This window comes from Crocuta crocuta, unplaced genomic scaffold, assembly GCF_008692635.1.
Source record: "Crocuta crocuta isolate KB4526 unplaced genomic scaffold, BGI_CrCroc_1.0 scaffold811, whole genome shotgun sequence".
Classification (NCBI taxonomy): Eukaryota; Metazoa; Chordata; class Mammalia; order Carnivora; family Hyaenidae; genus Crocuta; species Crocuta crocuta.
The window spans coordinates 809554-822522 of NW_027530352.1; the positions used below are offsets into that span (position 1 = coordinate 809554).

At 47.6% G+C, this 12969-nt stretch overlaps 1 protein-coding gene across 1 annotated transcript in view; it reads right to left on the reverse strand.

Moving 5' to 3' along the window:
- Positions 1-3099: 3099 nt before the first annotated feature.
- The window catches only part of SLC17A4 (solute carrier family 17 member 4), a 15580-nt gene continuing 5710 nt past the window's right edge, over positions 3100-12969 (reverse strand). The window contains exons 2-11 of the mRNA XM_077765714.1: positions 10982-11187; positions 10239-10472; positions 10059-10146; positions 9491-9577; positions 7951-8069; positions 7667-7828; positions 5937-6069; positions 5715-5862; positions 4821-4911; positions 3100-3775 (exon numbers count right to left, since the gene is read on the reverse strand). Coding sequence (XP_077621840.1) covers positions 3641-3775; positions 4821-4911; positions 5715-5862; positions 5937-6069; positions 7667-7828; positions 7951-8069; positions 9491-9577; positions 10059-10146; positions 10239-10472; positions 10982-11187 — 1403 coding nt within the window. The 3' untranslated portion in view covers positions 3100-3640. The remainder of the gene's footprint in view (positions 3776-4820; positions 4912-5714; positions 5863-5936; positions 6070-7666; positions 7829-7950; positions 8070-9490; positions 9578-10058; positions 10147-10238; positions 10473-10981; positions 11188-12969) is intronic.

Sequence of the window (12969 nt, forward strand, 5' to 3'; positions counted from 1 at the left end):
GGGGTCTGTCCTGGGGCCGAGCGGGGTGTCCATGCAGCGTGCCAGGAGCGCTCTGCCCGCTGGCACAGGAGACGCCAGCTCGTGCTTTCAAAGCACCCGGGTGCTTCTAAGCCGGACCAGAGGACGTGGTCGCAGAAGGAAATCTTTCTCTTCACTTTCTTAGTAACAGATTAGCTACAAAAATGGGAATTTGTGCAAGTACAGAAAGCGCCTTCGTTGTTGCTGTAGAGAAATCGCGGTCCTACTCGGGAGGGCGGCAGCTCCACGCCGGGGCTCGAACCCCCAGCCGAGCAGACAGTCAGGATGCGGCACCCACGTCCGGCGAAGGATGGTGGGCCTCGTCCTGTGCGCGGGCCCTGGCGCCAGGCCGAGTCGTTCGCCACGCCGTCCCGCGTCCCTGTACGTCCGGAGGAGGGCGCCGTACCGGATGCCCAGGATAAGTGTCCCTGGGACGAGGAAGCCAGTTTGAGAAGAACGTACTCAGTCAGCCAGGGGCGCCCGGGGGCTCGGTCGGGTAAGCGTCCGACTTGGGCTCAGGTCATGATCTCACGGTTGTGAGTTCGAGACCCGCGTCCGGCTCTGTGCGGGAGGCTCAGAGCCTGGAGCTGCTTCTGTGGATTTCCGGATAAAGACACGCACTTCCGGGCGCCACAGCATGTTCTCGCGAGACCCGCAGCTGCCGCGGCCTCACGCACCGCACGTCGCTCATTCCCTGGCCTCTGGATCCTGGATCCTTCCCCGCTGCCCTCGTCCTCGGGGGCGCTCCCCAGCTGCCCCCTCGTCTGTTCCCTGTCGTCCTTCAAGTCTCAGCTCCGTGGAAAGCGCGCGGAGGGGCTCCCTCCCCCGCAGAGCCGCGTCAGCCATGCTTGCAGCCAGCTAGCGCTCATTTTCCGTTTCCCACAGTCACTGTGCCGTCCACTGTATTGAGACGCTGTCATCCCTGAGGCCAGCTCTGACTTTGGTCTCTGTCGTGCCCCCATGGTCTATGTTCCCTAATATCCATTTGGTGCTTTGGCCCCCCCGCTCATGGCCCCAGTATTGCCCACCTGGGGGTTAATGAAAGCGGACACACCACACACACTCCCCGGACATTTGGAATGGGGGTCAAGCCCGCATAGCTGTTGAACACACGTTTGTGGAGGTGCTAAGTGTGAAGTTAGTGACGTGATTACTGAGTGAGACTTGCTGAGGGGAGGTAGGATCCCAGCAGTCAGGGGAGCGGAGGAAGGGCATCGACACAGGTGTGGGGCGTGAACACACTGAGGGCGCAGGACGGAAACCAGATGCAAGGGGTCTCCGTGGATCCACCAAGCAGACGTGGGGCTGACTCAAGACCGCCGGAAGGCAGGCAGCTGTGGGAAGTGCAGCCGGGGGAGGCCCGAGCACCACCCACGTTGCGGAAATGGCTGATTCCAGCGCTAGCGTCCGCAGGAAGCTAGTTATCTGAAGTGGTTGACGTTTCCCCTGCCGTTATTCGCAGGCACGTGCACTGCTCGGGTCGCCGTGGATTCGGCCTCCGCTGTCCTTTCCTCCTTGGTATTTTCCACCCGGGGAGCTTGCTCGCGTGAAGCCTCGGAGTGGCGCTGTGTCCCCCCTCACCTGGCGGCAGGCAGCCGGACCTGCCCTGGCCTCGTGGCCGAGGCCTCTGGACGGCGTGCACTACGGCTTCCGTTGTCTGGGGCTCGCTGCGGAAGGTCGTTCCCGGGTCGTCTTCCGGAGGTTTGGACACAGTTCCTCCCGTTCTGACTCCCATGGTTCCAGCCTCCTGCTGTGTTTGGATGAGACACTGTCTTGTGGCCCCTGTCGCTTTTACCCAGATGAATAAGGAAAGTAGTGTCTACACTCAGAACACTTGTGACGCCAAGGGTGTGAATTTTCCGCACCTAGCAGTTCTCTAAATCTCCGTGGGCACCAGCGGGCATCCTACAGGGGGACTCAACTCTGACACTAACGGCCTGGAATTAGTGTAGACCCCACCGGTTAAGGAGGGCTGGGCCCACAAGGCTGCACCCACCTCGGACACCCGTTAAGGCAGCCGGTGCCCGAGGTACCCACGTTCCTGTTTGGCCAAGCTCCAAGGTTGTGGGTTCCCACGACCCCGTCCTCGGTTTGAAAATGTGCTGGAATGATTCACAGAACTCGGGAAAACAGTTTGCTTACTCTTGCTGGTTTCTGAGAAAGAATATACTTGCAAGAAATGTGAACCTGATTGAATACAAAGATAATGAAATGTTTAACTTTTGTTTTGTTGTGTTTTAATTATTTATTTTTGGAAGTAAGAAACAGCCTCTCTTCATTTTAAGGTCTAAATTTTATGGGATTTGATCTGCATAGATAGAATATACTTATTAAGTCATCCTCAAAGCTTTGGAGAAGTGAAAAAAGCATCTAATCATTGAAAGGAACTTGAACTCAAGGGAAAAAATCCACGAAGACTTGGCCTGGAAGAACATAATTAAATTTGTGATTGGCTTTGAGGGGGCAAGTTGAGAGGGGAGGAAAAGAGGACTTCTGTTTTATCTGTCATTGTAATAAAAGAGGTCTTATTAAAAAAAAAAGAAAAAAGAAAAAAAGAAAGGTTGTAACCCAGAACAGCCACATGGGAAAGCTGCTTAGGGCGAGCAGGGTGGGGAGGGGCACAGAGCTCCCCTGTCCCCTCCAGGTGCCCCACTGCTCCCGAGCCTCCAGATGCTCACCAAACCTGATGCTCTTGGAACCCCGTTGTTTAAGGTGCTCCCAGGGGCTTTATTGTGTAGAGGTGATTGATGACATGATTGGCAGTTGGTGAATAACTCCATCCTCCAGGCCCTCTCCCCTCCCTGGGGGTGAGATGGTGGAGCTGAAAGTTCTAACCATCCAGTGGTGCCTTGGTCTTTCTGGAGCCCCTCCCAGTCCTGAGGCTCTCGGGCGCCCCCAGCCCCCAGCCATCTCATTAGAAACCCACAGACACCGTCATTGCTCCACAAAGTCCAGTCCAAAGGTCTTAGAAGCTCTTTCAGAAACCAGGGACTGAGTCCAGATCTGATGATGGCAGGTGCCCCCATCCTCTCTCTCACTCGGGAAATTACTAACCTGAAATTCTGGAGCTCTGTACCAGAAAGTTGGGGCAGACACAAAATATGTATTATTTTTAAAGTTTACTTTTTTTTTTGAGAGAGAGAGAGAGAGAGGGAGAGCGTGCACACAAGTTGAGGAGGGGCCGAGAGAGGGAGGGAGAGAGAGACTCCCAAGCAGGTTCTGCACTGATAGTACAGAGCCCGACACAGGGCTCCAACCCACAAGCCATGAGATCACGACCTAAGCCAAAGTCAGTTGCTTAACTGACTGAGCCCCCCAAGTGCCTCCCCAATTATATATTTTTTCTTATGTCACAATAATAGTGGAAAGAGTGCAGAGCACTAGAAATTCAGTGCTTTCAGGAGCTCACACTTAGATAACTAGCCTTTCCCCACCTCCTACCCACCCCTGTAAAATATGCAAGCATCACCTTCGGTACTACACAGCCAAGGTCTCTGAGAAGATACTGGAAACAAAGCAGTTCAAATTAAATGACTAGCCAGCCGGGCAGGTGCCATGGGGGAATGCCCATGTGGGCCAGCTGTGAATGGCTGGACATTAGGAGCTCAGGCATCCTGTTTGCTCAGAACTGAGTGAGCGTCTGCTCTGTGGCCCAGTCCTGGACCTCTGCTTGGCTGAAGATGAGGTAGAAGACCAGGCCTAATAGGTTCATGGAAGCTGAAATCAGGAAGATATTCCTCCAGCCAAACTCAGCATCCTAGAAGCAGGAAGTGACAAATTGTCAATGGTCCCCTCCGTCTTGCCCCTCTGGGTCATGAAGGCTTTGGGACATGTCCTCCTCTCCCCACCCTGGCTCTGCTCCCGCCGCTATGGGCTTCCTGATCTGTCCTGGAATACTCAGGTCATTTCCTTGCCCTGGCCTCTTCCTCTGCTGGAATATTCCTCTCCCGGATAACCATTTGTCTCCCTTATTTGCTTCTAGTCTTTACTTAAGTGTTACTTCTCAGTGAGTCCTTCCATGACCACCCTATTTGACAGTGAAATCCCAGACTTTCTCTGTGCCCTATTCTCTCCTGCTTTATTCTTCTCTGAGCACTTGGCCACTGTTCCATAACCTGTGCGTTTTACTTACATCATTAGTTTTCTGGCCACTACAATATAAGTTTCACCAGAGCAGGGACTCTTGTTTGCTTTGTACCCTTAAACAGTGCATGGCACTTGCTAATGTTGAATTACTGAATGGATGGACGAATGAATGCATAACAAGGGAAACAAATTCAATTTGAGGATATCCATATTAAAAGCTGTTTCCTGACTGCATATCAATCAGTGGCTGGAAGGGAAACTCCCAGTCACTGGCACACCAGAATGGTTGGCCACTGGATACTTGGCAAACAGTGCCATGAATATTGTGAGAGATTTTGATGATTAGTAGGAAAAGCTCATCTTCTAAAGACTCTTTCTTAGAGCATAAACTCATAACACGGAGCCTTCTCCATCACTCCACACCCTCAAAATGGTAATTGCCCCGCAAGAGCTGAGCCTAGAGTTACATCACGAGGGGGTTGGATCGCGAGGGGGTTGGATCATGATGGGGGTTACATCGCAAGGGGGNCACGAAGGGGTTGGATTAGGAGGGGAGTTAGATCACGAAGGGGTTGGATCATGAGGGGTCTCAGGACTCTTGAGCTTTAAGTTGAGCCACATTGAGGGGGGAACAAAAATGTCTTCAGTCTGACTTCGGCTGGGTGACCTCTATAGGTTTCTCTCATGCATATTTTCAGCAGAGCGTTTGACCTCACCTGACTTATTATAAATCCAGTAACAGCGGGAGAAATGGCTCCTGAGAGGTAAACAAAGATTTGTGATAGTCCCTTGAGAAAGCCAGTGTACCTGAGACGGAAAAGAATATTCCAGCATAAGCAAGCCGTTAATCTCTGCTTACTTGCTGCAACCCCATGCTCATGTCTAGGCGTGCCTGGAGCAGACCCTTGGCTCAAGCTGGTGACATGCCTGACCAGTGATTAGCACAACCCTGTGAGAGTGCCCGGGGCAAGTTGCACGCACTGCTCAACATGGTTGATACTAAACGTAGATGGACGGTTCACACCACGTTTGTGTGTTCCCTTAGTGTCTGCTACAGACCCTGATCTTGTGGCCTGGTTTTCGGGTAAAAAGGACTGGTCACTGGATGAGATGTTGTCTCCCCGGAGACCAAGGCCCCAGTGTCTAAAGCCAGCGTATGTTCTGCTGACCGGGAAAGGGTCCCGGAAGCCACATGTGGGAGTCCCAAACATTGTGGATGCCACCTCTGTGCGAGGCCCCTGTCTCTCTTTCTGTCCTGTCATTAGAGCTTGGCCTTTATTAAAGCTGCATGTGACCAGTCCCTGGGGACTCTCACAGGGCTGTACTGATCACTGGTCAGCTGTATGTGGGCCTCTACCCCTCCCCTGACTGACCTGTGAGTGTGACCACTGCCTCCCCCTGTTCTCCCCTGGTCTTCCGTGGAAAACTAAGTCCCCAGGGGCTGACCAGCCTTGGGTCCCTTCTGAGAATGATTTGTGTGTAGAGCAGGCACCGACACCTCCTGTGAGCTGTCACACGCATGGCTCACATCTCACTGGTGCGTCAGAGCACGTTTGGAGAGGCTGGGCCTGAACTGGGCCTGTGGGAGGATGAGGCAGAGGGGTTCCTACCGAGGAGCAATGTCCAGTAAGTTAATCAAGGCTCCTGTCTGGCAGAAAGAGATGGCAGCATGACACAGTACCAGGAGGGCCATGGTGACGCTCATGCTGGATCTGACCCAGTGCAGGCACATGAGGACTGCCGACGGGATGAGAACCCCTGCATCGGGACACAGAGGGACTGAGCAACTGCCCCGAGCCTCCCACCTCCATCCCCGTGCCCTTGGTCCTCACCTATGGCGGAGGACAGTTTCCTGATGGCGGTGAGTGTGAGGAGTTTTCTGGAAAGAAGGAAGTCTGCCAATAGACCTTCGAGGATAGTGCAGATAAAGGTAGTCCCCACCAGTAGGGACGTGAGGATCCCTATCTGAGGACGGGAGAAAGGTGAGCAGCGTGCCTCATTCCCCGCACTGTGACACAGATTGACAAGGGGCTTGTCTACATCTACAGGTTTTCACTTTCTTTTTAAAAATTTTTAATAGTTGTTTATTTCTGAGAGAGGGAGAAGAAAAGAGAGTGCAAGCAGGGGGTGGGAGGCAGACCGAGAGGGGGACACAGAATCCGAAGAAGGCTCCAAGCTCTGAGTTGTCAGCATAGAGCCCGACGCTTGAACCCATGAACTGCGAGATCATGACCTGAGCTGAAGTGTCGGACACTTAACCGACTAAACTACCCAGGTGGCCACCTCTTTAAAAAAAAAATGTTTTTTAAATCTTTTGCTTTTCTTAAATACATATCACCTTTAATATGGATTTCCTGTTACTGGACTGAGCCAACACAATTCTAGTGCCTAAGGAAAAACATCCATGTAGTTCAATTAAAAAAAAAAAATACTAATGTTCTCTTTACATGTAAAGGTCACCTGGAAATAGGTTTTAAAAAGAACAAACCCAATAGGCAAAGGATAGGAACAGTTTATAAGGAAAGAAAAATGAGTGATTCCTAAACATATTAAAAGATATCTGACCTCAAGGTGAAACAAAAACAAAAAGCTGTCAGAATCCTATATTTTATGGATCAAACTGGCAAAAATCCAACAGTTTTTCGACATGATCAGTGGTGATGCCATAGGTAATCAGGTACTCGAAAATATTACCAGCGCCCTGTGGGGACAATTTGATAACAGTTATAAATGTTTATGTGGGGCATCTGTATGGCTCAGTCAGTTAAGCACCCAACCTAAGCTCAGGTTACAGTCTCATGGTTTGTGGGTTTGAGCTCCATGATGGGCTCTGTGCTGGAGCTCAGTCCAGTAACAGGAAATCCGTATTAAAGCCTGGAGTCTGCTTCAGATTCTGTGTATCTCTCTTGCTCTGCCCTCTCTTGATCACACTCTTTCTCTGTCCCTCAAAAATAAATAAAAACATTTAAAAAAAATAGGAAAACAAAGACCTCCATCTTATAGGAATTGAAAGGCTCCTACCTGACTATCACAGCATCTGTTCATTTTCTGAATAGAGATCTGTACACATACGTGCACTTTTCTCTTTATGTGTCATACTTGAAAAAATATTGTTAAAGAACATTACCTGCAAGTTTCTGGTAGAAGTCTCATTTGGAACTTTATGTCCTATTAATACTCTCTTGTGTTCAGCATTTGTTGTATATGTTCCCCGTGAACCATTCCCCAATGCAGAATTTGCTTTGTTAATGCTGTATTGTTTATGCTGCCAGCAGAGTGTCTTGTTTGCAAATGTCAATTGTTTTGAACATAACATTTTTGCATGGGTCCCTTAGAAATTATGACATTCTGTGAAGGTCAGGCTTACATAGAACCCTACCAGTCTTCCCCAAAAAGCTGTAGGTCACAGTGAGATGAATTAGAATTCAAGTGAACCTGATTGCATTTCCTACACAAAAGTCCTGGGCCCATTTCCCCTGCTTTTGTGGTCATAAGTGGGACAGAGATTTACTTAATGAAGCATTTAAAACAGAAGAACAGAATGGGCTTTCTCTGTACTTACGTCTCTGAGGTTAGCCTGCAGTATGGTGCTAAAGTATGTTGGTAAGTAGTCCATAAAAGTATGAAAAGTCCAGAATTCAGTGAAATGAAAGACTAAAATGGCCCAAACTGGTAGGGATCTGATCATAGCCTTAATGGGTAGAGACCAGGCTCGTGAACAGTCCTGGAAGAAAGCATCTGTCAGTACCCTTCCATCAGAAGATACGAGCTTTGCTCCCATGCCCTCTCCACTCCTGAGATACCCAGACAGACACCGGCAAATGGTACAGAAGTTCATCAGTGCACCTGTTGAGCCAGTGAACGCACGATGTATTCCTTCTCACCAGCGCTGATGAATGGATGATGTATGGGGTCGTCATAAACAAGAGGAAACCAGAGAAAAGAACAGATGCAGCCAAATCCACCTAGGAGAAGGATCCAGTTAGCCCTTGACGAAAGGGTTTGATGCCACACTGAGATGATTGCTGTGGTCGACAGAATGACTAACCCCAAGACTCCACTCTTCCCTGTATCCCCACTCTCTTGGGTGGCCCTGACATTGGTGGAGGGTGCTTCGTCACCACTTACATATACATTAGGACAGTGTTGGACAACCCAGCATGACTGGTGTTGAGTGGAAATAAAATTCATCTTAAAATTGTCTCTTTTAGGGTCTTAAAGTCTCAATAGCTCTTTTTACTTGCTCTTTTTACTTGCTAGCTTGTCTTTTACACATTTTTTTTTCACGAATACAGTGTGAGGAGCTATCATTGAGTACAGAACTACCATACACTGGCGTTTGGCTAGGTTTTGAGAAGAGAAGAATACAAAGAGACAGTTTTGCCAACAAGGAACTTAAAATCAAGTAGGGAGGAGCAGATACGAAAATGACGCCCATTGTTCATCGAGGATGGAGGAAGTCAACAAATAGTGTACCGAGTTAGTGCTTTGTAGGTAGTGCTTACTCTTTCTGAAAACCTTGAGCAGAGTAAGCCTCTCACATCGCTTGAATAATTTTTGTAACCTACCCTTTGAAGGTTGCCACGGTATCGTAATCCGTCTTCACACACTGTTTTCTAGTGAATATATTGACCTGATGTTACAGGCACCCTTGATCTAAGAGTCTTCTCCTCAAATGGAGGAGCCTGTGGGGCTCAGTGGTCTTACAGGAATCACGCAGGTTGCAGGTGGGGGTTCAGAGAATGTTTTAAAAAATCAAACACAAACATTAACTGAGAGCAGCCCAGCGGATCCCAACCAGGGTGGGGCAAAGGTAATATTGTGAAGTAGTAGAATATTGCTTCTGGAATGGCCTGTGTATCTCTGGAACCTTCTGCAGCTTCTCTGAGTGCATTATGGCCACCCTTGAGCCTCACAGAGTCTGCCCTGCCCTGCAGGTTCTACTGGTTGACCCTCTATGCCCTTTGGCATTTTGTGGTTAGGTCACAGTCTCACAATTTTCTGGTTGTGATAATAGGAGACTTTTAAAAAATGAATTAAATAAATAAGCGTTAACTATAAATATAATCCCACCAAGATAACATTCTCAACATCTTATGGAAGGAACCTCTCTGGGTTCTTCACGGGTTCAATTTAGAAGCAGGGTGGAATGTTATGATGCCTTTAAAGTCATTCGGTTTTTCTAGCTCCACATTCAGGCTACTGAGGCTTAAGTGTCATTTTGCAAGATTCACAACATGATTAGCTGTGAGCATTATCCACTTTAGTTATATAAATATTCCTATCGAGATTTGCTTAAAACAGCAGATGATTTGCAACACGAGAATCATGCCCAGCATTCTCTGTCATAAAACAAAATCCTGAGATTTGAAAACCCCCCACTCACCAAAGATGTAGAAGACATAAGGCCAGCCTATGGTCTGGCACAGCAAACCACCAACGAGGAAAATGATGAATAATCCCAGCATTTGCCCTGAACAGAAGATGTGAGGATGTTCAGGGTGAGAAAGTCAGGCTTGGGACTCTGACTTCCTCCAGACTGACCCCTTCCCAAAGCTGAGTTGCACAGCAATTAAAGTTACGAGCTGCAATCCGGGCTACCTTGGTTTAAACCCCGTTCCTTCACTCAGGAGCTGTGTGATGCTGGACTGGGTACTAGTCTATTTGTAGCTCAAATTCCCTTCTGTGTGAAAAGAAAATAATGACATACAGCTGAATTATAAGATCGTTCTGAGGCTAAAATGGAATTAATATGTGCAAAGCACTTATAACAATGGCTGGTGCATAGTTGGCATCCAGTTATGATTTGAAAAAAAGATACTGCAGGGTAGTGGTGCTTGAGAGCAAGGAGACAGGGTAGTTGGAGTGTAAAGTCTTGCTTCTGGTGATAGGCCGTTCGTTGCAGAGTACTCTTGGACAGTGCACATGAGCCGACAATTTAAGGTATCAGTTACCTGATATGGCAATGTTGATGAGTTGACTCTTTTCCAGTGGGGGAGCCCATTTGACCCAAACTGAATACTGACTTGTTAATACCATACTCTGAAAAAAACAAAACCATGTTCCCTTCTTGGCTATCTGAGGTCATTTGGGAACCTATCTATTCCACTTATACTTAGAAAGCGTCTTGGTACCTGAGCTATGCCTTGAATGCTCCGAATGACGATGAGCAAGTCTACTCCAGCATCAGCTGCCAGTGGAATAAAGAAGGTCAAGACCGAGGAAAGAAGCAGGCCAACACCAACCAAGTACTTGGCTCCAAATACTACAGACACGTAGCCAACAGGGATTGGAGCCAGGAAGGAGCCATAGTTGAGAGAGCTGAGGATGATCCCCTGTGTTTCAGGACTCCAGTCATACATAGGGGCCTAGGTGACAAAAAGAATCTCATTGTTTATCTTTGGCCACCTCTCTCCAGTGCCTCCAGTCTACCAAGTTCATTAAGAAAACCCAAACATATGCCCAACGTACTCTTTGCCTTTATGCAATTTCCCTGGCGACACAGTTAATGACCAATCACAATATAGGGGATCCCATAAAGAGGGAAAGGCTACAAAAAAGTAAGCACTATAGGCAAGGTGATTTTTAAAATATGTGAAAGAAGAAAGCAAAAGGAACATGAATCTGTTGAACTTAATTGTGTGGTGATTTTCATCCTTGTAGGGGGAAAATGTGTGTCTGCTAGTGAGTAGAAGTTTCCTGCACACTAGCTTAGTCCTTGGTTGCACTCCTAGACACCAAGTAGAGATGTAATCTGCTTTTTGATATTGTATGTTCATGCAAAATAGAGTTCATTGAACATAGAAGGTGCTTAATAAATACATGAATAAATAAATAACCTTTTAGGTCAAAGGGTCTAGAGTCTCATTAAACTTACCACTGGCTTAAATTCCTTTAGAGTTTCATTCCACCTGTCCTGGGAGGCAGTGGGAGGTGTTTCCATAGAGGTGTTGGGTGAGCCAGCCAGGGCCGTGCTGTTCACCATGGCTGGGAGGGCAACGCTCAGGTTCATTTTTTGGGTTCCAACCGATACATTGCAGAGATGCATGATGAGGGCCAGTCCATGTCGGACTGAACAAAAGCCTGAGAAGGCGAACAGAAAAGTCTTAAAATTGGGGTGCTTTTCTCCCACTTTTCCTAAGTCTGGAAAAGGGAGAAGATTGCAGTCTGTCTGTGAGGCAGAAACAGAGAGGAGGTGAGGGGGTCAGGAACTTCCTCAGAACCATTCCTTGAGTGGAGACTTGGAGAAGGTGTGGAACTGGCCAGAGCAAGTGTTAGGAACGTTTTCCAGGCAGCTCTGGGATGAGCTCATGAGAGAGGCTGGAAAGAAGTGGGATTGGGGGGTGCCTGGGTGGCTCAGTTGGCTGAGCGTCTGACTCTGGCTCAGGTCATGATCTCACAGTTTGTGGGTTTGAGCCCCACATAGGGCTCCGTGCTGACAGCACTTTGGATCCTTTGTCCCCCCCACCTGTGCCCCCCAAAACAAATAAACATTTTTAAAAAAGAAGTGGAATTGGACAAAGAACTGGCTGGAAGCCGTGGTTGATGGGATAGGAAGATGGCATGGTTGATAGTAAGAGAGAGGAATTGTTGGAAATGACTCCCTCGAGGCAAGAGAGTGCCCCGTTTCCTGGCTCCTGGCAAACACCAGGTCCAGATAGCCAGCACCATCTCCTGCTATGTGGGGATCCTCCTGTCGGGTTCCAGGAGCGGACAGATGGATTGCCAGGTTTAACTCGGGCGACATTTAGTTGAGACTCTCCACTCCCCCATCCACAAGAATTGATGTTGGGAGTTTGAGCGACATCATATAGATAGGGCAGATTAAATAGAGAGGGATTGCCATGTTTATAGATTGTCTTCTCCCAGACAACATAACGATGGCTCCCTGTGGATCCACATCTATTTCTCTGGCCCAAGGTGAGGGTTTACAGTGATCTTCAGTTAAGTGTCACACAGGTTTCTTAAGGGACTCTTTATTGTTTCCACAACAGTCCTTTTCCCTATTATTTTCGTATTCTCTTCCTTTGAGCTTAGACCAGAAAACCAAACCTACATACATGTGAAGTACTAATACTGGAAAAATCAATGGGTGATTATTTTTGTCATATGTACCGTTTATTTCATTCTCTTGGGTAATCTATTGACCAGCAATTTCTACCCTGTTACATAGGAGCAGTGAGAGTCCTGGAGAGAACTCCAGCCATCTCTGGGTTTCCTGGGAATGTTTCTCACATCACACCATTAAGTAGGCTGGTGCTACTTGCACTTTTATTGTATGAAGCTATCCTGGTCCTGTTTCTTATTATTTTTATGTGAATACATGAGTTTTATGAAATGTATCTGAATCACACAGTCAGATACCCGGATCTGCTCTGGTAATAGCTCTGTGCTCCTGGGAAAGTTACTGAACTATCTGTAGCCTCAGTATTCCATCTGCAAAATGGGGCTAACAATAGACCCTACCTCAAGGCCCTGAGTAAGAATTGAGTTTATGTAAGTTCATTATAATTATTACAAATAGCATTTGAGTCTCCTTACTTTCTTGAAATGGTCTCTTCTTAATAGGATGTTTTGATGAAAACACATTATTTATTTTGCAAGCATTGTGGCTAGAATTTTACATTAGCATATATGATTGAATTCGGGTGAATGCTATTGTGAATAATTGTGTGTGTGTAATTTTTGACCTGCTAGCTTTGTAAAGAAAGTTAGTTTTCGGTTTTCCATTTCAGTCTATATCCCGAAGTATTTTAGGTACATAGCTGTTCTGTTTTTTCTTAATACCCTTTTTATTTTGAACAGTTTTAGACTTAACAGAATTGCTGCATTCCTGTATACTTCACACCCACTTTCCTCCTTTAC